This window comes from Cnephaeus nilssonii (assembly GCF_951640355.1).
Source record: "Cnephaeus nilssonii genome assembly, chromosome: 12".
NCBI lineage: Eukaryota > Metazoa > Chordata > Mammalia > Chiroptera > Vespertilionidae > Cnephaeus > Cnephaeus nilssonii.
This window is the reverse complement of record NC_137083.1, coordinates 56952123-56978499: the sequence shown is the minus strand read 5'-3', so window position 1 is coordinate 56978499 and position 26377 is coordinate 56952123. Positions and strand designations below refer to the sequence as shown.

At 39.0% G+C, this 26377-nt stretch overlaps 2 protein-coding genes across 13 annotated transcripts in view; one reads left to right on the top strand and one right to left on the bottom strand.

The window, feature by feature from the left end:
* The window catches only part of CNOT4 (CCR4-NOT transcription complex subunit 4), a 141166-nt gene that overhangs the window by 106826 nt on the left and 7963 nt on the right, over window positions 1–26377 (bottom strand). The gene's annotated exons all lie outside the window — the stretch shown is intronic.
* On the top strand, window positions 8089–8859 carry LOC307107882 (small ribosomal subunit protein eS26-like). Its single transcript, XM_079785428.1, has one exon. The coding sequence runs from the start codon at window positions 8456–8458 to the stop codon at window positions 8780–8782; it is 327 nt and encodes a 108-aa protein (XP_079641554.1). The 5' UTR covers window positions 8089–8455; the 3' UTR covers window positions 8783–8859.

The following is a 26377-nucleotide window of genomic DNA, read 5'->3' as shown; positions in this document are numbered from 1 at the left end:
AATTTTAAAAAAAATCTAATCAAATTAAATGTTCATTCTAGATGTAAAAGGAAAAGAATCGGTCTTAGTAAAAATAATGAGTAAAAATACTGGAAAAAGAAAGTCTGAAAAAGTTTAATGTTATGATGTGGATAACTAACCAATAACTTAAGTGATGTAATGTAATTTTCCACAGAAGATAATCTGATTAAAATTCATTAATGTTGGCATGACTGATTAAAATGCTTGTATTCCTAATACCCTTAGAGCAGGGTGGAGAGCCTTTCTTCTGTCATAGGGTCATTTGGATATTTAGAACATCATTCTTTGGCCATACAAAATTATCAACTTAAAAATTAACCTGCTATATTTGGTCAAACATTTAATTAACTCACCCTTAATGCCTTGGCAGGGCCAGACCCAATGATTTCGAGGGCCTTATTCAGTCCATGGGCAGAATATGCCCCACCCCTGCCTTAAAATGATAAATACCTCTACTGGATCAAAATCACACTCAGTTACAAAGGTAAACTAGCCCAGCCATTGTGGCTCAGTGGCTGAACCTCAACTTATGAACCAGGAGGTCACGGTTCAACTCCCGGTCAGAGCACATGCCCAGGTTTTGGGCTCCATGCCAAGTAAGAGGCATGAAGAAGGCAGCCGATCAATGATTCTCATCATTGATGTTCCTATCTCTCCCTCGCCCTTCCGCTCTAAAATCAATTTTTTTTTAAAAAAAAAAAAAGGATAAACTACTGTCCTGGCCAGTGTTGCTGAGTGGTTAGAATATCGGCCTGCATGCCAAAGGGTCAAAGGTTCGATTCCTGGCCAAGGGCACATACCTGCGTTATAGGGTGTGGGAGGCAACCAGTCAATGTGCCTCTCTCACATCGATGTCTGTCTTTCTCTCTTTCCCCCACCACTTCCACTCTCTTTTTTAAAAAATATATATTTTATTGATTTTTTTTACAGAGAGGAAGGGAGAGGGATAGAGAGCTAGAAACATCAATGAGAGAGAAACATTGACCAGCTGCCTCCTGCACACCCCCCACCGGGGATGTGCCCGCAACCAAGGTACATGCCCCTGACCGGAATCGAACCTGGGACCTTTCAGTCCGCAGACCGATGCTCTATCCACTGAGCCAAACCGGTTTCGGCTACTCTCTTTAAAAATAAAAAATTAACGGTAAAAATGTCCTCAAGTGAAGATTAACAACAAAAGGCAAACTATTGCTCTATGTGGAATTGTAGATCATCAAAAATTGAGAAATATTCAGATGTCCAATGGGGGAAAGTTTTCCTACCCAAGGAGGCCCAACACCTTATCACCTTCAACCCACCAGGAAGTTTTGAAAGTGACAGATATGAACCCATAAAGAAAAAGGAGACTTTAGCCCTAGCCGGCTTGGCTCAGTGGATAGTGTCAGCCTGTGAACTGAAGGGTCCCAGGTTCAATTCCAGCAAAGGGCACATGCCTGGGTTGCGGGCTTGATCCTCAGTAGGGTGTATGCAGGAGGCAGCCAATCAATGCTTCTCTCTCATCATTGATGTTTCTATCTCTCTCTCCTTCTCTGAAATCAATAAAGAAATATCCTATATAATAAAAGTCCAATATGCATATTGTCCCTACGAGCCGGAGTCCGGCTGACCGGGAGTTACACGTGTGCTGACCACCAGGGGGTGGCGAGGAACATGGCAGGCTTTGGCGATGGGGCCTGCAGCCAGGGGAACGAAGGCCGGCCAGCAGCAGCGGCAGGCAGCGGGGAGAAGGGAGGCCCCGGCCTGCAGCCAGCAGCCACTAGGGACCCTACCTGTGCACAAATTTCGTGCACTGGGCCTCTAGTATTTTTTAAAAAAAGAGACTTAACACCCGACCCACAAGATCAGCCATCAACCCAATCAACGTGGTAATACACGCATTCCATTCCCACCAGAAACATAATGAAATGTTAAGTACCACTATAAATGATACTAAGTTTTATTTTGTGTCACTATCGTATCATATTTTAGAAAGTATATGACAACTAGAAAACAGTAATGTTACTGTAAGGAAAGTAAACTAATACAAAAAAAAAAAAAAAAGAGTAAGTCCAAGATGACAGCAGCATAGGAGGACCCTGAATTCGCCCTCTCCCATGACCAAACTCAAGTGTACACATATACAGAGAGCAAGTACTCTCATGAGACAAATAATTAATACTTATCCTTCTTAATCTATTTTTTAAAATGTCACCCCAATACACCAGGTTTGGGAGTTCCATCCCTGGTCAGGACACATACAGGAATCAACCAATGAATGCATAAATGAGACAACAAATTGATCTCTCTTTCTCTCCCTCTCTCAAAATCAATTTAATTTTTTTTCAAAAATATACATAAAAAAAGAGAAAGAAAAAAAATCATTTTATGAAGCCAGCATTACCTTACTACCAAAACCAGACAAAGGCATTACAAAAAAAGAAAATTACCAGCCGATATTCTTGAACATAAATGCAAAAATCCATTCAACAATATATCAAAAGGATTATACACTATGACCAAGTAGGATTAATCCCAGGGATGCAAGAATCGTTCAACATCTGTAAATCAATCAATTTGATACATCACACTAACAAAATAAAGCATAAAACCATATGATTACCTCAAAAGATGCAGAAAAAGCATCTGAAAAAATTCAACATCTTTCCATGATAAAAACTCTCAACAAACTGGACATAGAAGGAACATATCTAAAAAAAATTGCTATTTATGACAAACTGACAGCTAATATACTCAATGGTGAAAAACAAAAAGAAACAAGATAAGAATGTCCACTATTCACCACTTCTATTCAAGATAGTATTAGAAGTCCTAGCCACAGCAATCTGACAAGAAAAAGAAATAAAAGGCACCTGAGTCTGAATGAAGTAAAACTCTCATTACTTAGAGACTAGAATTTTCATGCACTTGGGGGGGTCCCTCAGACTGGCCTATGCCCTCTCACAGTCCAGGAGCCCTCAGGGGATGTCCTAAGCCACAGCCTGGCCTCCCTCTGCAGGAAGCGACCAGGGCAGCCAATCAAGGAACAGCGTTGCCCCTGTCACCCCGCCACTGCCGCAGCCAGCCTCCCTCTACAGGAGGCGACCAGGACGGGCCAATCAGGGGATGGCACCACCCCTGTCACCTCGCCGCTACCGCCGGCCTCCCTCTGCGGGAGGCAATCGGGATGGGCCGATCAGGGGACAGCGCCAGCCAGCCCTGCCCCCCATTGCCCCTCCGCCGCCACTGGTCACCGCTGACCACCCCCCCCCCATCGCCATCCCCTCCCTCTGCCTGCTAGCACACACCTTGGCTGGCCTGGCGCTGCCTGCTCACGGCAACCCCCCCCCCCCACCGACCGGTTGTTCCACTGTTTGGTCAATTTGCATATTACGCTTTTATTATATAGGATGCCATGATAGTATATAGAGAGAACCTTAAGACGCCACCAAAAAAATGATTAGAATAAACAAATTCAGTAAAGTTGCAGAATTCAGAATCAATATACAAAAATCTGTTGCATTTCTATACACCAATAACAAAAAAATCGAAAGGAGAAATTAAGAAAACAATCCCACTTAAAATTACATCAAAAAGCTTGAAATAAATTTAACCAAAGATGTGAAATACCTATATTCTGAAAACTATAAGACTGAACTATAAACTATCTATCTATATATATATAAAAGGCTAATATGCTATGTGTCCAACCGTTTGACCATTCAACAATTCAACTGGTAGCTATGATGTACACTGACCACCAGGAGGCAGATTCTCAATGCACAGGCATGGAAACATGGAACAGACTGATGAATCTCAGAGGGAAAGGAGGAGTGGGGAGGGAGGGAAGAGATTAAAGATCTCATATGCATACTAGAAGCCTGGTGCACAGATTTGTGAACTAGTGTGGTCCCTCAGCCTGGCCTGCAGGGATTGGGCTGAAACTGGCTCTCCAACATCCCCTGAGGGGTCCCGGATTGCAAGAGGGTGCAGGGTAGGCCAAAGGACCCCACTGGTGCACAAATTTGTGCACCGGGCCTCTAGTAAACTATAAGACTGAAAGAAACTTAACAAGATACAATAGAAAGATATACCTTACTCAAGGATTAGAAGAATTAATATTGTTAAAATGTCCTTCTTACCTAAAGCAATATATAGATTCAATGCAAAACCTACTCAAATACCAATGGCATTCTTCTCAGAATAAAACAACTATTCCTAAAATATTGAAAAAGAAAAAATGGGAGGTATGACGCCCCCCAATGTCAAACTATATTATAAAGCTACAAAAATCAAAACTGTGGTACTCAGCCGAAACCGGTTTGGCTCAGTGGATAGAGCGTCGGCCTTTGGACTGAAAGGTCCCAGGTTCGATTCCGGTCAAGGGCATGTACCTTGGTTGCGGGCACATCCCCAGTAGTGGGTGTGCAGGAGGCAGCTGATCAATGTTTCTCTCTCATCGATGTTTCTAACACTCTATCCCTCTCCCTTCCTCTCTGTAAAAAATCAATAAAATAAAAAAATAATAATAAAAAAAACTGTGGTACTCAGCCCTAGCTGGTTTGACTCAGTGGATAGAGTGTCGGCCTGTGGACTGAAGGGACCCAGGTTTGATTCCAGTCAAGGGCACATGCCCAGGTTGCAGGCTCAATCCCCAATAGGGGGCGTGCAGGAGGCAGCCAATCAATGATTCTCTCTTATCATTGATGTTTCTATCTCTCTTCCTCTCTGAAATCAATAAAATATATATTTTTTTAAATTTAAAAAAAACAACTGTGGTACTCACATGAAAAATAGATATATAGATCAATGGAATGAATTGGGAACCCAGAAATAAATCCACAATTATGTAATCAATTAATCTACACAGAAGAAGACAAGGATATATAATAGGGATAACTACAGTCTCTTTGAAGAAATGGTGTTGGGAAAACTGGACAGATACATGCAAAGAAAACGATGTTGGACACTTTCTTCTACCATATACAAAAATAAACTCAAAATGGATTAAAGACTTAAGTATACTGTAAGACCTAAAACCATGAAACTCCTGGAAGAAAACATAAGCAGTAAACTCATTGACATTGCTCTCAGTATTTTTTTAATAGTCTCTCCTTGGACAAGGAGAACAAAAGAAAAATAAACAAATGGGACTACATCAAACTAAAAAAACTGCACAGCAAAGAAAACCATCAACAAAACAAAAGATAATCTACTGAATGGAAGAAGATATTCACAATGATACATCTGATAAGGGGCTAATATCCAAAATACTTAAAGAACTCATAGACAACTTAACACCAAAAAGAAAAACAATTCAATTAAAAATGGGCAGAGCCCAGCCAGCATGGCTCAGTGGTTGAGCATCGACCTATGAACCAGGAAGTCACAGTTCTATTCCCGGTCAGGGTCAGAGCACATGCCTGGGTTGTGGGCTCTATCCCCAGTATGGGGCAAGCAAGAGGCAGCCGATCAATGGTTGTCTCTCATCACTTATATTTCTATCTCTTTCTCCTTCTCCTTTTTCTCTCTGAAATAAATTAAAAAATATATTTTTAAAAAATGGGCAGAGAACCTGAATAGACATTTTTCCAGAGGACATAAAGATGGTCAAGAGACATATGAAAAGTTGCTCTACATCACTAATCATCAGGAAAATTCAAATCAAAACCAAAACGAGGTAACACCTCACACCTGTCAGACGGCTATCATCAATAAGTCAACAAACAACAAATGTTGGAGAGGATGTGGAAAAAAGGGAACCCTCATACACTGTTGCTAGGATTGTAAATTGGTGCAGCCACTATGGAAACCAGTATGAAGATCCCTTAAACAATTAAAAATAGAGCTGCTATACAATCCAGCAATTCCACTGCTGAGTATTTATCCAAAAAAACCAAAAACACTATATCAAAAAGATATGTGCACCCCTAAATTCATTGCAGCATTACTAGTCATAGCCAAGATATAAAAGCAATCCTAGATGTCCATCAATAGATGAATGAATAAAGATGATGTTCCATGTATATACAGGATGAAACAATAATAGGTTTACAGTTGTTCATATGAAAAATACAATAATAAAAAGTAATAATACAAGAATAAGCTGTTACTGTACTCACAACTGTAAACCTATTTTGCCTCATCCTGTACATATATATACACACTGAGTGGCCAGATTATTATGATCTCTGAACGCATAATAATCTGGCCATTCAGTGTATATCCTATAAAATAAAAGGTTAATATGCAAATTGTCCCCTCGACCAGGAGTTCGACCAGCAGGCAGGCTGGCCAACCGCCCATGTCCCCTCCCCCTGGCCAGGCTGGCCGGACCCCACCCATGCACAAATTCATGCATCAGGCCTCCAATATATATATACACACACTGAGTGGCCAGATTATTATGCATTCAGAGATAATAATCTGGCCACTCAGTGTATATTATATTGTGTAATATAAGATTAAAAGAAAACACAGTAAAACAAACCTTAACAGTAGTTAACTTTGAGAGAATTCTACATGTCATTTTCACATGTCCTACAATGAATATATGCTATATATTTCTTTATTTTACTCATTAAAAATGATCAAAATTAAAACACAATAAGAGTATTAACTTTGTTTGCATCTTTCAGAGCCCAATGACAATCACTGTAAATAATTCTAATGTATTCTTTTAGATATATTGAATATGTATATCTAGCTATACTAATAAAAGGGTTAATATGCTAATTAGACCGGGAAACCTTCCAGATGTCCCTCCAGACAAAGCCACGGTGGCGGGGCTAAGGCAGAGGCAGTTAGGGGTGATCAGGCCAGCGGGGGGGGGGGGGGGGGGGGGCATTTGGGGGTGAGTGGGCCCGTGGCACGGGGGGGGGGGGCAGTTGGGCACAAGCAGGCCAGTGGGGGGGGCAGCTGGGGGCGAGCAGGCTGGTGGGGGGGCGGATGGAGACGATAAGGCCGGCAGGAGGGGTAGAGGGGACAAGCAGGCTGGCAGGGGGGCAGTTGGGGGCGATCAGGCCAGCGGGGGGGCAGTTGGGGGTGAGCAGGCCAGCGGGGAGGGGCAGTTGGGGGCAATCAAGCCGGCAATGGGGGGCAGTTGGGGGCGAGAAGGCTGGTGGGAGGGGGGCAGTTGGGGGCGAGCAGGCTGGCAGGCGGAGTGGTTAGGGTCGATCAGGCAGGCAGGCAGGTGAGCGGTTAGGAGCCAGTGGTCCCAGATTGCGAGAGGGATGTCTGATTGCCAGTTTAGGCCTGATCCCAGTCAGATATCCCCTGAGGGGTCCCAGATTGGAGAGGGTGCAGGCTGGGCTGAGGGACACACACACCCCCCCGCACGAATTTCATGCACCAGGCCACTAGTAAGTATATATTCATAAGTATCTTTTTAAATTGAAAATGAAAAGGACTGTGCACATTGTTTTGAACTTGTCCTATTTTACTTAATATAAACTAGAAACCTTTTTATCCTATCACCTGTATCACTACTTCATTCTTCTTTAGAGCTGCAGCGTATTCCATCATACAGATGTGCACATAATTTAACAAGACTACTGACATAAATTTCAGTACTTTCCTGACTTTTGATATCACAATATTACAATGCACAACCTTTAACATGTGTTTCTGTGTGTTAGTTTATCAGAAACAAACCAATTCTCCAAAATTCATTCTGCAGTATAAATTCACTTATATTCATATTCATCTCAAGGACTGAACAAATCAGACATATGAACCCTGCAATATATTTGTGTTAAATACATGTTAGGTTTATAGTGAAATAATGATTACTAATTGAGAAATGTTTTTCTAATATTAAATATATTTATAAAACTCAACCAAGCTACGACCTTTAGTGTAGAACAAGTTGAACCTTCTTTAAAATAATGATAAAAGGAAAATTGTCATTGAAACCTCTTAAAACATTAAAATCATTCCATCCAACATAAATAGCTGCAAATTTTAGTCAAAAACATAAAAAAGGTTGAGATACACTTTAAAAATGACTAAAAATCCTAAAAATCCCAAAATGCTAGAAAAAAAATAACTTTTGAAAAAATTGTAAAGATATCAGAAAATGCTGGAAAAAAAACAATTTTTTAAGACTAATGATATCAGAGTAAACTGAAAAATTCTCCCATGACATAATAAAATTTTGTCCATGTGCATTAGAGAAATATTTTCCTGAATATATTGATACAAAGAATCGGTAAATTTGACTAATTAGCATATAGATTAATTGACCTAGAGCCAGTATATCTGTAGAACAAATTTCTAGAAATGAAATTGCTGGTTCAAACATGGTATGTGCAATTTTTAGTTTTGACAACATTGCCAAATTGTACTTTAAAAAATTGCACCAATCTACATTCTCACTAAAATCTATTAGAATCAAACATTTTATTCCTTATAAATCTAAAATGTAAATACTGGCCTCTCTCAGGTCCTCATTCCCAAGATGACCAAGAAAAGAAGGAATAACGGTCATGCCAAAAAAGGCCGAGGTTATGTGCAGCCTATTCGTTGCAACAACTGCACCCAGTGCGTGCCCAAGGACAAGGCCATTAACAAGTTTGTCATTAGAAACATAGTAGAGGCCGCAGCCGTTAGGGACATCTCCCAAGCGAGTGTCTTCGACGCCTATATGTTTCCCAAGCTGTATGTGAAGCTGCATTACTGTGTGAGCTGGGCCATTCACAGCAAGGTAGTCAGGAATCGTTCTTGTGAAGCCAGGAAGGACCGAACACCCCCACCCCAATTTAGACCTGTGGGTGCTGCCCCATGACCTCCACCAAAGCCCATGTAAGGAACTAAGTCTTTAAGGAGTGAAAAAAAGTTCTCTGGGGGGAAAATAAATGGAAATTGTACTTCAAAAAAATAAAAATAAAAATAAATAAAATGTAAATACTGGAATCATTGTTATTTTAAATCTGTGCTTTAAAAATTTGAGCATGTGTGTACTTTACAATGGGATAAAGTCCTTTAAATTATGAAAAAGCATGAAAGAATTTACACAATAAATTTTTAAATTATTAAAAACAGTTTTATACTAATAAGAACAATATAAAAATGAGTTCACATATTAATAAGAAATCAAGATAAGATGCAAAAAATGAAAATGCTGTTTATTTCAGAATTTAGGAATTACAAGTTTTTTTCATTTATTTTTAACAGTTATTATCATGCTGATTTTCTGTTAACAAAATGTTCTGGTGGCCTGGGAGTAAAAGAAAATCACAGCTTTTTATGCCACCCAGGCTTTTTATTTCCTGTCAATGGCCCACCCAGTTTTCAGTTGTCCAGTGCCAAAATTTGATCACAATCTTCAATTCAGCACTCTCTTCCATTCTCCAAACCCTGGTCATTAAATTCTATTGCTTATATTTCTTTAATTAACTCTCTCTTTCATCTTCATTTCTACTGGATAACTAATATAAGGATCTAAATGAAATCTCTCTCCTCTAAAATCCAACTGCACACAGTTCTGTTTACCTTCCCTTCTACACCAGGGCTTATCAAACCTGATGGTACATACAAATCATCAGTATGGCCCTAGCCGGTTTGGTTCAGTGGATAGAGTATCAGCCTGCGTAATGAAAGGTCCCAGGTTTTCGATTCTGGTCAAGGGCACATTCCCAGGTTACGGTTTGATCCCCAGTGGGGGGGGGGGGGGGGGGGGGTGCAGGAGGCAGCCAATCAATGATTCTCTCTCATCATTGCTGTTTCTATCTCTCTCTCCCTCTCCCCTCCTCTCTGAAATCAATCAAAATAAAAAAAATAAAAAACAAATCATCAGTATGTTGTTAAAAATGAAGATTCTGAGGTAGGGTATTAGAGTCTGCATTTCTAACAAGCCCCTACGATATGCTAATGCTTTAACTTCAACCTTCAAGACACTCTTCAGATTAAGAAGCTTTAAATCAACTACTACCTCCTGCTCAAATTTAAATTATTTCTTGATGTTCAAGAGCCCTATCTCTCTACATTTATACTGCACTAGAGGCCCAGCACGCACGAAATCGTGCGCGGTTAGGGTCCCTAGGCCTAGCCTGGCCTCCGTCGCATGGCCTCGCCACCCTGCGACGCTACATGAAGCTCCCCACCCCCGGCGATGCTCGATGCGATGCTCGATGCGATGCTCGATGCGATGCTCGATGCGATGCTCGATGCGATGCTCGATGCGATGCTCGATGCGATGCTCGTGGCCCCTTGACTGCTCAGCGAGGCTTTCCCGCCCCTTGACTGCTCCGCGAAGCTTGTTGCCCTGTGAAGCTCACCACTGGATGCACCACGAAACTCCCTCTGCCCCTCCACTGCTCCTCGAGGCTCCCCCTGCAACTGCTCGCAAAACTCCCCCGCCCCACGACTGCTTCGGGAAGCTGCTGCCTGGGTGACTGCTCCGCTAAGCTCACAGCCACCCCGTGAAGCAGCCTGCCACCGCCACTCAACAGTCCCCAGTCCCGCCCCGCAGCCAGCGCCCCCCTCGTGGTAAGGGGCTTGGGTGCTGGGGGAGAGGGGGGACCTAGAGGTGCTCCATGCACTTCATGGTGACCGGTTGCCCGTTCAGTCGTGATGCCACCTAGCTCTTTATATATATTAGGATAACCCTACAGCCTCACAGAATATCCGCCATTCTCCTTCTCACAGGCCATACACATTTTGGTTTAGTAGTCCCCATCCTAATATATAAAAACCCTGGGTCCCTCACAACCGGAGGTTGGACCAACCAGAAGTCAGTCCTGCAGTGAGTGCTGGGGTTGCCGTGGCGACCCAGCACAGAATGCTACAGCAGCAGGCGCAGTGACCCAGCACTGACTGCTGAGGGGGCTGCGGATCAGGCCCGAAGAGAGGCCTGGGGAGAGGCCTGAAGAGGGAAGCAGCATCTGATCCATAACCTCTGTGGCAGCTATTGATTGGCACTTGCCTCTCTCTTTCTCTCCGGGAAAAAATAATTTTAAAGGGTAGAGTTCAATAAAATGAAAACAAAAATTAAGTAAATAAAAACATGGTTCTTCATAAAAAAACAATGAAATTAATAAACCTTTAGTAATACTGACAAAGATAAAAAGGGAAAAAACAGAAATCACAAATATAAAAATGAAATAGAAGATTATCACTACAGATTCCACAGCCATTAAAAGGACAACAAGGAAATACTAAGAAGAATTTTATACTAATAAATTCAATAACTTGGGAATAAATGGACCAAGTCTTCAGAAACCACACTCTCCAAAACTCAATCAAAATGAAACAGATAATCTAAAGAGTCCTATGACCATTAAATAAATTGAATTCATAGTTTTAAAAACTCAGGAAAAAGAAACCCTCTGACTCAGATGGCTTTACCCTAAAATTTATCAAAATTTTAAAGTGTTAATTCTAATATTACACTATCTCTTCTAAAAAGAGGGAATACTTCCCAAGTCATTTTATGAGGCCAATATTACTATGGCACCAAACCCAGACAAACACAGTACCAAAGAACAGAAACAAAAACTTCAAGCCAATATTTCTCATAAACTTAGATGCAAAAACCTAAACAAAAATATCAGTAAATAATATCCAAAAATATATAAAAAGATTATTGGGGTTTAATCTAGGTAAGCAATGCCAATTCAACATTTGAAAGTCAATCAATGTAACCTACCATAACAAAGGACTAAAGAAGACAAGTTACATAATCATATCAATTGACAGAAAAAGCATTTGACAAAATTCACAATAAAAATTCTCAGTAAAGCCCTAACCGGTTTGGCTCAGTGGATAGAGCATAGGCCTGCAGACTGAAAGGTCCCAGGTTCAATTCCAATCAAGGGCATGTCCCTTGGTTGCGGGCACATCCCCAGAAGGGGGTGTGCAGGAGGCAGCTGATCAATGTTTCTCTCTCATCGATGTTTCTAACTCTCTATCCCTCTCCCTTCCTCTCTGTGAAAAATCAATAAAATATATTTTAAAAATTTATAAAAAAAAATTCTCAGTAAATTAGGAATAAAAAGGAACTTCCTCAACTTGATAAAGAACATCTATAAAAATCCCACAGCTATCATCACAATTTAATAGTAAAAACTATATGCTCCCCCCCCCCCCCCGTCCCCCCAGCTCAAGTACAAAGCATGGATGGCTGCTCTCATCAATCTTATTCAACACAGTTATGGAACCTCTAGTCAGCAAATAAAGTAGGATCCTATATAATAAAACCCTAATATGCAAATCGACTGAACGGCAGAATGACCGGCAGAACGACTGGTTGCTATGGTGCGCGCTGACCACCAGGAGGCAGATGCTCAACACAGGAGCTGCCCCCTGGTGGTCAGTGGGCTCCCACAGGGGGAACACTGCTCAGCCAGAAGCCGGGCTCATGGCTAGTGAGCACAGCGGCAGTGGCGGGAGCCTCTCCTGCCTCTGCTGCAGGCGTGCGATAAGGAGTGAGGGGTTCTGGACTGTGAGAGAGATATCTGACTGCTGGCTTAGGCCTGATCCCCCCACGATCCCCAGGGGGATTGGGCCTAAGCCGGCAGGCGGACATCCCCCGAGGGGTCCCAGACTGCAAGAGGGTGCAGGCCGAGCTGAGGGACCGCCCCAGTGCATGAACTTTGTGCACCAGGCCTCTAGTAAGTAAATAAAAGGCAAACATATCGGAACAAAAGAAAAAAATCTGACCCTGTTTGCAGATGACATTATTTTCTACCTTGAAAATCCCAAGAAATCTACCCCCAAATTCCCTAGAACTAATAAGTGAGTTCTGCAAGATCACAGGATACAAGATTAATGCACAAGAATCAATCACATTTCTATATACTAACAATAAACATGTGAAAACCTAAATTTCAAATACAATGCCATTTACAGTTGCTCCAAAGAAAATGAAATACTTACATATAAATCCAAAAAGCAAAACGAAACCTGTGCAGAATCTATATACTGAAAATTACACAATGTTGATGAACAAAAGTTCTAAAAAATTGTTCACTGATTGGAAGACACAACATAGTAATGATACTGATATTCCCCAAACCGATCTATAGGTGTAATGCAATTCTTAGCAAAATCCCAGAAAGATTTTTTATAGGTATAGATAAAAGCTTATTCTAAAATTTGTATAGGAAGGAAGAAGTCCTACAAGACCCAAAGCAATTTTGAAAAATATGAATCAAGTGGGAAGAATCACTCTTCCTGATGTTTTGGCTCACTACAAAACAACGTAGTACTGCCCTGGCCACTGTGGCTCAGTTGACTGGGCATCATCCTATGCACTGGATTCCCGGTTAGTACACATGCTTGGCTCAATATGTGGTAGAGGGCGTGCAAAAGGCAGCCAATCCATGTTTCACTCTCACACTGATGTTTTGCTCTCTCTCCCTCCTTCCTCTCTCTCTAAAATTCAATTTAAAAAATCTTAGCATTGAACAGACTGACATAACTCGATGTGGGGTTGAGGGGACAAGGATAAACCAAAGAACTTACATACTTATGTGCATAGCCCATGGACATGGGCAATAGGGTAGTGAAGACCTGGGGGAGGGGGGAGGGGTTGAGAGGAGGGGGGTAAAGGAGGGAGGAAATGGGCGATATCTGTAATACTATCAAAAATTAAAAATATATATTTTTTTTAAATCTTAAAACAAAACAAAAAAACAAAGTGTGGCAGTGATAGATAGACATGCAAATGGATGGAACTGAACAGAAAACCCAGAAACAGGTCCACACAAGTATGCCCAACTGATTTTTGACAATAGTACACAAGCAATTCAATGGAGAAAAGATAGTATTTTGAACAAATGGTGCTTGAGCAACTGGTCTTAAAAAGAAAAAACTAACCTCAACCTAAACTTCTTTCTTATGCAAATATTACCTCAAAATGGATCACAAACTTAAATGTAAAATGTAAAACTATAAATTTAAAAAAAAAAATCTTCAAGACTTTGTACTAGAGTTCTTAAGAGTTCTTAGACTTGACACAAAAGGCACAATACATAAAGGGAAGAACTGACATATTGGGTCTTATCAAAATTAAAAACTTTTGCTCTTAATAGCCCTATAAAGAGGATGAAAAAAGCTACGAGACTGGGAGACAATATTTGCAAATCACATATTTGACAAAGAATGTGTATCTATAAAGAACCCTCAGAACTCAACAGCAAAAGAATATCCTATTAGAAAATGGGCCAAAGACATAAACAGACATTTCACCAAAGAGGATATATAAATGGCAAATAAGCACATGAAAAAATGCTCTGTATCTTTAGCCATTAGGAAGTACAAAATAAAACTACAATGAGATATCATTACACACCTTTGAATGATTACAGTAAAAAACAGGGATAACACCCAATCTAATTAGAATACAGAGAAACTCATAAAACCCTTGTGGGAATGCAAAATCATATAGCAACTTTAGAAAATAATCTTGCAGTTTTTTAAAAACTAAACATGCACTTACCAGATGACCCAGTAATTGTGCTCTTGGGCATTTATCCCAGAGAAATGAAACATGTTCACACAAAAATCTGCACACAAACAGTTTCTAACAGCTCCATTATGAAGAGCCAACAAACCGAAAAGAATACGTACAAATATCCAACAAGTAAATGTTTAAACAAATTGTGTTATATCCACACCATGAAATACTACTCAACAATTTTTTTAAAAATTGATATACACAACATAGATTCAGAAATTATTCTTGTAGGATCAATCTAAATCTAAATCTATTTACATAGCCAACATAAATCCTTAAAGCTTAAGGAGGAACCAAAAAGGTAACGAGGATATGCTAAAATCTAAAAAATTGACAAGTAGCAAAATTTTGTTTCCGTCTATCAGAGTCTATAAAAAGTTATCCATAAGAATACCAATTAGTGAGCTCACTTTTCTTCTTTGTTCCCACAATCCCTATTATTTAAATTATCATGATTCTTTTCTCCCTAGCTATCTTCTTTTCCCCTAATTGTCCTTGCTTTAAAAACCCTTTTATCAAATCCAATCATTAACACATAAAAAAGATTAAAGCTTGTTGGCCCAAACTTTTTCACTTCTTGTACACTCTTCTTGTGAATGTGCTTGTATATAATTTTCAATACCTAAGTATGTATGTGGACTCTCTGAGTGAGAATAATAAAAATAATAGTTCTCCAGTAAATAAACTCTTTTCAAATGCTTGACAAAGTCATTTTTGTTAATGCCTTTATGGTAACAACATAACATGAATTATTCTGAAATATATTTTGGAGCCCAGAAGTCAACATCTCCCTTAAATAATCCACAGCTACCGCACAATCAGTTGTTCACTTAAAAACTACCTAGATCTGAGCATATGCCACTTGGTTTTAAACATAGTTCAAGGTTAACCCTAAAAAGCATTCATTGAACCCAACACATCAAAAGAAGTAATAAAAATACAACCATAAACTTAAATCTTTAAAGTATTAAACATGAGGGGAAAAACAGCAGTAATAATGGCTAAGGTCCAAGTTTATAAAAGTTTATAAAACCTATGACAGCAGACTGAGTTAATGCAGGTGTTTTTGCTTGTTTATTTGTTTACTGGATTTTACATTCAAACAGACAAAATCTCCTTTCTCATATGTAAAATTTTCTATCCATTTTATTTTTTACCATATATAAATTGCCTTTAAGTTTTAAAAATATACATTAATAATGGAAGAATTGTAAAATATATTACTAATAGTTCTAATATTAAGAATTAAATCAATTCTGATACTTTTATTTTAAATTCTCCTTCAAATTCTTTCAGGCGATGTAGAGAGAATAACTTGTGCTGATGTGGTACCATGATCAAGATATGGCAAAAGTCAAATGGTTAAAAAAAGAAAACTCAGAGTCTGAGATAGTTAATAACAAGAAGAACAACAACGTAAGAGTATTTAACTTCAGGGGGGAAAAATCCCTTTATAGTAAGTAATACTAAAATCATTTTTAGTAACTATATCACAGATCATAACTGAGTTAAAACAGCTATAAAAGTGTAGAGGCAAAGAGAAAGATAAGTTTAAAACAGCAGTGTCCAAGCAAAATATAATGCAAACCCCATATATAAATTTAAATTTTCTACTAGCCACATTTGAAAAAACAACAGGCCCTTGCCGGTGTGGATCAGTTGGCTGAGCATCCTCGCATGCACCAAAAGGTTGCTGATTCAATTCTCAGTCAGGGCACATGCTAGGGTTGCAGGCTTGATTCCCAATAGGCAGCATGCAGGAGGCAGCCAATTGTTGTTTCTCTCACACATCAATGTTTCTCTCTTTCCCTCTCCCTTCCTCTCTCTCTAAAAAAAATCAATAAAAACACTTTTTAAAAACCAACAAGTAATTAATTTTATTTAACCAAATCCTTTACAATAAAAGGCTAATATGCAAGTTGTCCCCTGGACCAAGAGTTCTATCAGGGGCGGGGCCAACCTGCCAAATGCCTGCAGTCCCTCCCCCCCTGCAGGCTCCACCCCCGATCAGTTCCCCCACCCCGATGGGGGCCGGGGCTGTCCTGCCAACGACCCACGGCCCCTCCCCCTAGCCAGCCCTGCCTCCTATTGGTCCCCACCACCCCAATCGGGGGTGGGGCAGGCTGGCCAACCTCCCATGTCCCCTCCTCCCAGCCAGCCCGCCCAATCGGCCCCGATAGGGGTGGGCCAGCAAGACCCCACCCATGCATGAATTTGTGCACCAGGCCTCTAGTATATCTATAATATCAATTCAACATGTATTATTTTTTTTAATTACTAATTAGGTATTTTATAATTTTTTTGTGCTGAGGATTCAAACTTCAGTGGGCATTTTGTACTTAGCACACATCACAATTCAGACTAGCCACACTTCAAATGCCCAACATCCACATATAGCTTGTGGTTACCATACTGGATAACACGGGTCTAAGAAATGGCTTGAGAAAACAGGCATATATCTACCTTCAGACCAAGAGATTAAGTACAATTATCTGAAAGAATCTAAAATCAATAGTAATGCATACACAACATCACAATTTGCGATTAATTGCTGATCCTGGTATATGAGGACTCTTTGAAAGATAACCAAAGAAAAACTCATTAGAGAACATTTGCCTTCAAAAAATGTAAAAAGGTAAGTTCTTTTTTGACAACCAATCTCTAAGCTTTTTTATATGTAGTATCATATAACTAACTCCTCTAGAAATCATTAGCATATGACAAGCATATTCAATACACAGTCCCCAAATATCTTTAAATTTCCCATAATTCTACATATGATTTCTTCTTCACCTATTTGTATCAATTTCCTTTTTACTATCATGTTCAGTATCATTCTGTTGGAAACTTTATTAACAAAAGTAAAAGCAACTCACATCAAAACCTTAAGAATGGGTTTCAGGATATCTGAAGAAAGTTTAGAGTATAAAATACAAATTTAGAGTCAAAAGTCTTAAGAAATACAACATTTCCATCCGGAAGTAGGGGAAAACAGAGAAAGGGTATGAGTAGAGGGAAGACACTAAATTTGGCAGGGGTTTAAAAGGAAAGCAAGTGTTGCTAAAGGAGGTTAGAGGTAGCAGTGAAATAACAGACTTCTATTAAGAAAGGGTGGTCCAGAAGCATTATTTTCAGTATGTTGAGATCTTCCTTCCAGGCATATCTTTTGTTGGGCACAAATAAATTTTTACCCAAAAAAATTTTTTGAAAGAAAGAGTAGTCCAGGCTTCCACTAAAAGCCACTCTTTGGAATAGCAATCAACTCATACCCTCTATTTGCAATTTCCTCAGGGATACAGATGTCAAGTCTTCCTGTATGTAGGGTGGAGGGTTAGTGAGAAGAAAAGAGGAAGGCCATGAACTATCCCTGACAACTTCTTCCCCACCCATAAAAATTGGCATAATCTAAACCTACATTAAAGATGCCTCCCAAGCCTTCAGATTTAGTAAAATTAGACTAGAATATTCTCTAATCTTATCAACTCATAAAATTTTCCTAGCATAGAACAAAATCTCTTGCCATCTAACTTGTTTTCAAAGGATCATTCTGTTACTAACAGACTATAGAAAAAAAAAGTTAAAAGCAGGGAAATCGGTGAAAAGGCTGTTGCAATTACCCAGCAAGAGATGATGGTGGCTATGGAATGATAAAAACTGGTTGAATTCTGGGTATGTTTTGAAGGTAGAGCCAACTATTTCCTGATGGAAAGAATGAATGTGGGATGTGCAACAGAATCAAAAATAACTCCAAGATTTCTGGCCTGACCAACTTGAAGCTGCCAACAACTGAGATGAAGAAGGCTACATATATGGGTGGAGCAGGTATGAAAGGGCAGAAATGGAAGGGAAAAGCAAGATTCTATTTTGAACATGTTGAGTTTAAGATGTTTAAGAGTGATTCAAGTGGAGATATTGAGTAGACAACTACTAGTAGATATACAAATCTGAAGTTCAGAAGAGTGGTCTGAAGTGCTGAAATAAATTTAAGAGTCATCCACATTTAGAATGTATGCAAAGCCATGAAACTAGCAGAGATCACCAAGGTAGTGAGGACAGATAGAGAAGATAATCAAAGTTAACTAAGCCCTGGAATATTCCAATGGTAGATGTAGACATAAAGGAGGATCTACCAAGAAAGTCTGAAGAGCAGCCAATAAGTTTTGACAAAAAGCAAGGGGATGAGTTATCCTAAAAGGCAAGTGAAATAAATATATCAAAGGAGACAACAACTTTGTCAAATGTAAATTAATCACATAAGATAAAAACTGAAGAGATTTAACAATGTCATTGTTGGGAGACTTAAACAAAAATAATTTTAGTACAATGGTCAGAACAAAAACCTGATTGGAATAGGCGAAGAGAGAACAAGAGAAAACTAGAACAAGTGCATTCAGACAACGCTTTAAAGGGGTTCTACAGCAATAGAAATAGAGAAAAACAAGGAAGAGTGATCAAGAGAAGATACTTCTATGAGAAAAATAATAGCACGTTTGCATGTTGATGAGAATGATCCAGAAGAGAAGGAAGAACCCATGATGTACCAAGAGAGGGAAAAAATTACTACAGCAATGTCCAGAGTAAATGAAAGGGGTGGGAATGCATCACCAGAGGGACTGGGATTAGAGAGAAGCAAAGACAGTTCATCTATAGTAATTTAAGGCAAGCAAGGTCTGTGAGTCAGATCACAAGATGTGGTGGTGGAGTCTGTAAATGTTCTTCAAACTGCTTCCATTTTCTCAGTGAGGTAGCAAGCAGGTCTGAAAGTGAACCAGAAGAGGACAGTTGAAAGTTTAAAAAAAAAAAAAAAAAAAAAGGCAGGGGTATAAACTAAGTCATCTAAGAGTGGGAAAACTAAATAAATTAAGGAAATGGACTATGATTGCCCGACAATATTAAGGGCCACCTGAGGTTTCTTACCACGAATTTAAAGTGAGAATGGTCATACTGTATTTTCCTTCAGTCACCTGCAGCTGCATTGGTGCAGACATGAAGTGCTTAGAGAATCTGACTTATGTAGGATTGAAATTTTGACACGTATGAAGAAGAAAAGAGCAAGGGAGTTGAAGATATATTGAAGGGAGTGAATACAGTAACTAACCACTAGGTAATGAATATACACTAGGTAATGAGGAAAGAAAGGTAATCAAGGGGACAAGGGACAGTGAAAGGGGAATAGAATCTGTAGACTGGAGGTCCTAATGACAATAAAAGATTATTGAGTTGGGGTAGTAGGTAGAATGAGCTGAAAATATAGATAGTAGTCAGAAAAAGGGCTGCATGAATTGAAAACCATGGAGAGGTTTAATATCTATAATAATAAAAGCATAATATGCTAATTAGACCAGATGTCCTTCTGGACGAAGCCAGGGCTGCGAGGGCTGAGGCAGCCACAGCGGTTTGCCTCGGGCCAAGGCAAGCAGCCGTGGCTGTGAGGACTGAGCCACTTGCACAAATTTCACGCATCGGGTCTCTAGTCTATATATATAAAAGGTTAATATGCTAAGTGTCCGACCGTCTGACCAGTCGCTATGATGCACACTTACCACCAGGGGGCAGACGTTCAATGCAGGAGCTGTAGTGATGTACACTGGCCATTTACAGAGAAATGGCACCCGGGACCTGGCACCAACAAAGCAACACTTGGCTTCCCCCAACTGGGACATAGGCCCCGCCACCGGAGCGACAGCCCACCATATCGCAGCCAACACTGCCCAGCCCAGCCCAGAAATGTGGCCCACAGCCCAGCCCTGCCCAAAAACAGTAGCTGTGGGCACCAGGTAATGACGTCACACAACAATGCCTTTCCTCTCCCTAGCAGTCGTAAGAACAAGATCATTAGAGAAGAGGAATTTTAGAACTTAAATAAGCTATTGTATTAGAAGTACCATAGATACTACGTGTTGAAATTACTAAGAATTAAAAGAGGCATAGAGTTGGTAAGAATGACAGTGAGCTAGGAGCTAAAATAGTCAAGAAAAGATAAGGAGTAACCCAGGGTGTAGTAGATGTCAGCAAACATGAGGGTTTATGGATAATATGATCTGTTAGCAGACGAGTTTTAGGGAGAAGAGGAGAATGGAAGACATTAGCCCCATTTCCAGGCTCAGTGAAACCAATCTCCTTCTTGGATTCCCCTGCTGACCCTTCATGGTGACATATAAGAAAAAATGAAAAACTTAACAGCAAACACGTAAGAGGGCTGCAGGGGAAGAGTGTCTTCAGAAAAGTAGAAAGTAGAGGAAATGTTCAGGGGGGAAAAACAAGGAAATGGAAAAATTTTGCTGATCATGGAGAGGAGTGAAAAATCATTCACAACATTGTAAGGATTAAAGTGGGAAACATGAAGTGTCAACTGGCAAACTAATGGCGATTGACATAAAAAGGGATAAAGGATATAATAAGATTAGTCCTGATGGACTTCAGGCAAATAATAGTGTCAAGGCTTTGAGTGTTGGCAGGAGGAATGAGGTCTGAGGAGCTCCCTGTCAACAGAACACAAGTCAGGGAAGCATGTTCTTAGCCTCAGTGCAAAGGGCTTCTCCCTCACCACTAATGATGACTTGCAAGGAAACTGTAATGTACTTGTAAGGCTGTTGTAGAATTTTTAAAAATTAATAATATAGTGATTAAAACAGTGCCTTGAATCTAATGAGCATTCAAAGATAAGTTTTACCATCAAATGTAAAATATAATTATTCTAACAAAAAGTGATTCATCATACATTTTATTTTCCTCAGCAAATGGATTTCCCAACTGATTCCCAGAAAAACCAGAATAAAAATGGACTCAGAAAACTCATTTGACAAAGAAGTCTCTGAGGTCAACTTTTATGTAGTGTCCATCAATCTCAGAAAATTGGCTCTCCTCCAAAAAGTACCACCACCGGCCCTTGAATTCATTTCTCCATCCACTCAACTTGAATGGTAAAATTATATATTCATTCAAAAACCACATACTGAGCACCTATTATGCACCAAGTACTATTCACAGAACCTAGGATACATCAGGAAACAAACAAAAGTCCCTATCCTAGTAGATGGAGATTAACAACAAACAGTATATATAACGAATAAGTGGTTTATATGCTTGAAGAGAAGTATTACACAAAAATAAAACAATACAAATAATGAGGTGAGGGGCCTGTATTTAAATAGTCAGGGTAGGCCTAGTGATGAGATAACCTGAACAAAGGTCTGAAAAAGTTGAGATAGATATTTGGAAAAGTGCTCTCTAGGCAGAGGGAACAGCCAGAGCAAAGATTCAACGGCCTTTTCATTTAGTTCTTGCCACTACTTGGCAATAATTTCTTTAAATGTTTTTACTGATTTCAGAGAGGAAGGGAAAGAGAGACAGAAACATCAATAAGAGAAACATAAATTGGCTGCCTCCTGCACGCCCCCCTCTGGGGATTGAGCCAGCAACCCAAGCATGTGCCCTGACTGAGAATCAAACTGTGACCTGGTTAAGGGGGCAATGCTTAACAAACTGAGCCACATCGACTGAGTAGCAATAATTTTACTAAATCCTTTTTCCCCCTATTTCTTCTCTTCAAGCCTCTAATCCTACTCTCTACTCTCCTTCAGCAGTGGATGATAATAGCTAATATTTATCATACATTTACCATGTACCAAGCATTGTTCTAAATGTTTTTAAAATAGATGCTACCATTGCCTCCATGCAGAAAACAGATGCAAAAAGATTAAGAAGCTTTCCCCAAGATTAGAAAGTTAGCAAGTGGCAGAGCCCTGCAAAGTATGTAAGTATAATGTCTTGTCTACTAGAAAACTTAACATTCAGCACAAAATGCCTCAAGTTTTCTCATCTCTAATATGTAGAATTTCTCCAAGTACACATTCAATAACTATGAAAGCTGTTATTATAATGTCTTCTTGCCATTTTTCCAGTCATTTTCTAGACTAGTCTTTATATAGCATCTACACCTACTACCTTCCTTAACCTCCCCCCAAATTTGATTATAGTCCTACTCTATTAAAATTACTCTAATGTAGTTAGTGATTATCACACCTCAAGCTAAACGGCTTTATCAATTCCATTCTCCTTGAATGCAGTGTTAGATTATGTCAATTCCTTTTCTTCTTGAAATAGAAGCAACACCATGCTGGATCTTCCTATCCCTATCTGTGATTTCTCTCCCTGGTAAATTTCTTCCTTTGTTTTCCAAGACTTATACTTGCCCATCTTCTACCCACCTCTCCAATTGTTCCTTTAATACCTTTTTCACTTCTGCCCCTTTAAAGGTAGAGATCCCAAAAGTTTAATTAGGATCCTTTGTGTCTCTATCTCTGTTAGTTAGCTCAGTTTCCCTTAAGGTTCATTTGTCCAATAAAAATTATATAGCACCTTCTCTCTACCAGGCAAATTGTATGGGTCATTCAGGATAAATCAGCGAACAAAATAGACCAAAAAAAACACCAAAAAAACCTATGCTACCAAGGACACTCAAAACTATCTCCCCTTAAATACTGTTTTAAACACATCACTCTCCTGACTTCAAAAAAATATAACCTTGCAATGATTCCCCTCTTATCAACCAAATCTAAATACCTTTGTTCAAAACATTCCATCACCATTTTCCATCATACCTATCCAGGTTCATTTTCCATTACTCACTGATTCAAAAAAATTCCAGAAAGTCTAGTCCTTTTGATTACTCCCTCAAACACTTTGTGTTCCAACTGATCAAATAACTTCTGAAAACATTTGTCCAGTACCTTAGACATTAAGAAGTATCCTAAAGCATAGTATGCAAATTGTCCCTTTGACCGGGAGTTCGACCAGGGGGTGGGGGCGGCCAAGGGAAGGGAGGGAGGCCCCAGCTGGTGGCAGCGATAGGCAGCGGGGCATTGGAGGGAGTACCCAGCCACTAGGGACCCTACCAGTGCACGAATTTTGTGCCCTGGGTCTCTAGTATTGAATAAAAAGCTAAGTGTTCAAAAATGGATGTATTTGAATTCTTTCAAATGTATTAAACAGCAAACACTTATACGGGGCTTGCCAAACACTATTCAAAGCACTTTTCGAACATTAATTAATTCATTTACTCCACACAACAATCCTATTATCTCTATCTTACAACTGGGGAAGCTGAGGCTCAAAAAGAGTCAAGTAACTTGCTCTAAGTCTGACAAGTATTAAGTGGTAGAGCCAAGATTCACACTCAGGCAGTTTGGCTCCATACTATATTGCATACTCCTAGTAAGAACAATAAAAAAAAAAAAAAAAAAAAAAGGAAGGAGAGCCCTACAGTGTGGCTCAGGAACCAAGAGGTCATGGTTAGATTCCAAGTCAGGGCCATGCTAGGGTTGCAGGCTCGATCCCCAGCAGTGGGTGCGCAGGAGGCAGCTGACAAATGATGTTTCTCTCTCGTTTGTGTTTCTCTCTCTAACCCTCTCTAAAAATCATATTTAAAAAGCAAAACAGGGAAAGTTCAAAGGGCTTGCAGGAAAAACTATGTTCAATTATGAAAAATCATTTAAATTAGTCCTTTACTCCAAATATTGAAGAGTAATATTTCCTTTAATATCATACCAAATTTTTAAAATTTTACAATTTAGTACTATATAATAAAAAGTACAATCTATAAACACAAACACATAATATATTACTCAGAGTTCTACAAAGCTGTTGAAAATATTTGCTAGGCATGACTAAAGAATATATGGTGACACATGACAAACAAATGTTCTTTTATTAGAATGCCTGTATTAAAGTATTTTACTGTCATACTTGTTTTCACCATGATCAAAACAGATATGAATACAATTCAGGGAAGATAACTACCTTAAAGGAAGACTAACTTTAATTTTTGGAAGCAAAATTCACATCTAGAACAAGGTCCAATATGACAAAAAATTTTAGTAAAACCAAGAAATTCCAAAAAAGTTCCATTAAGCATCTAACTTACATACTCTTCAACCTATCACAAACTCTATAGTTAAAGGACCTTTTAAAAGGTTTCTGAGGATTCATCTAGTAAATTCATGAAGCTATTTTATAACTGATTACATAAAATTAAAAATAAGAGGCAGAGGTTCTTCCATAAAAAATATCTTATAATAATATAATCCTAACATATGAGCAAATGAGGAGTATCATACCTATCATTTTCTTCTCTTACCTTTTTCTCCTTGCCTTCTGGCAGAGAAAAGACACAAAAATTATCAGGTTTTAAACTGGAGAGATTAAATTGCATAAGCCTATATGAATAATAGCTTGATTTAGAAAAGGCTAAAATTTATAGCTTTCTCAATTCATACTGACAACCTAACTTAGAAAACCTAATGTATGTAGCCAAAGGCAGCAAAGAATGCCTCTCAGGCAAAAATACACAGTAGCCATTATTAGACTTTGAAGTCTTCCCACTTAATATTTTTCCCTCTCCTCTCTTTTCCTGAGTTTACAATGCACCTACCTCCTGGCTACCCAAGACGAACTAAGCCACTGGCACAAAATTAGCTCCCTCCCAAGAATTATATGAATGAAAATTATGCAAAATGTTAATAATTTGAGATCAATTCAAGTTATTAAATCTCAAAGAGATTCTTGGAGCAGGGAGCCAATATGACAAAAGGTCCTGTCCCCACCACAAACCCACCATGACACTTAACAACAAGCGGTTCCACACTCCAAGAGATTAATTTAAATTTCTTGGGAGAAAAGAATGGATTGGCAGCTACCACTGAAGATATTCTCAAATACTATACTATGTATTTGATATTTACTTCCCTCCCACATGCAATGAGAAAGATGCATAATCCTTCTCAAGATTGTCCCGCACACAGTGGAACTCAATTCAATCTTAAATCCAAAATTAACACATTAAAGCTCCTGTTAAACTCCCAAGGAGAGGACAATAGCTTTCTATTCTAGTGACCATATTAGCACACATGAACAGCTAACTAAAGAAGTAAAAAATGTCAAAAGCTGTCACATTTCCAGAATTAAGGTGGTCTTAGAATGGATGACAATGAAAAACAGATTTTTCCCAATAATGTACTATATTGCATCATCGATATTTTCCTTATTAATATTTCCCAAGTACCTAAAAAGTGCATGACATTATGGTAGATCATACCTTTTATAATAACAAAAATGAAAATGATTGGTAAATTAAGATAAATTTAATTTTGAAGCTGTAAGTACCTAAGCTTGAGATGTTTTCAGACTCAACTGTAAGAATCCTTGAGATCTCACAGGCTCATGGAGAGAGAACATATCATATGAAAGCAGCAGCAAGAGACTAAATTATAATAAATAGTACTATTCGTTTACTACTTACAAAGTAAGAAGCAAGTAATCTACCTTTCCCACCTGCTTTAAGATAAAATGTGAAATTTCCCTTCATAAAACAAAGCAAGCATGCTATCCAGAAATACACAATAGATGAAGAAAGTTGGCTTAACGAAGAGTCAACAAACCAAAACAAAGAAAAGAATAACTTCAAAGGTCTCGGTTCTTTTAAAAATTCCAAATAAAACAAATATGGCTGCTGTTGAACTAGATCTGTTTTTAATAATACCTTTTGCAAAGCAAAATATATCAAAATAAATTAAAGAATAAACTTTCATTTAATAATGTCTCTGCATTCTTCATTGGCCTGCTGACCTAACCTTATCCACCCTTAAGGGAGCTTGGAGCTGACAATATTTAGTGCCCTATTTCATCAGAATTTCTTCTGTTCTAACCAGGTCGTTATTAAACTTTAATGATACCCAATAATATATACTGGTTATAAGTTTCCTAATACCCTTTTGAACTCATACACTCATAGGAAGCAGATGAAGGACAAATTAACTCTTCTACAAATGAGTTCCATATCTTACTATTATATAATAAAATTTTCTTTATCTTCCCAACTCTTATACTCAGTGAATAAATATCTAAAACTATTTGAAAACACTA

Excerpts from the sequence above, each read along its gene's own strand:
- LOC307107882 (XM_079785428.1), top strand. The coding sequence starts at position 8,456 with ATGACCAAGAAAAGAAGGAATAACGGTCATGCCAAAAAAGGCCGAGGT.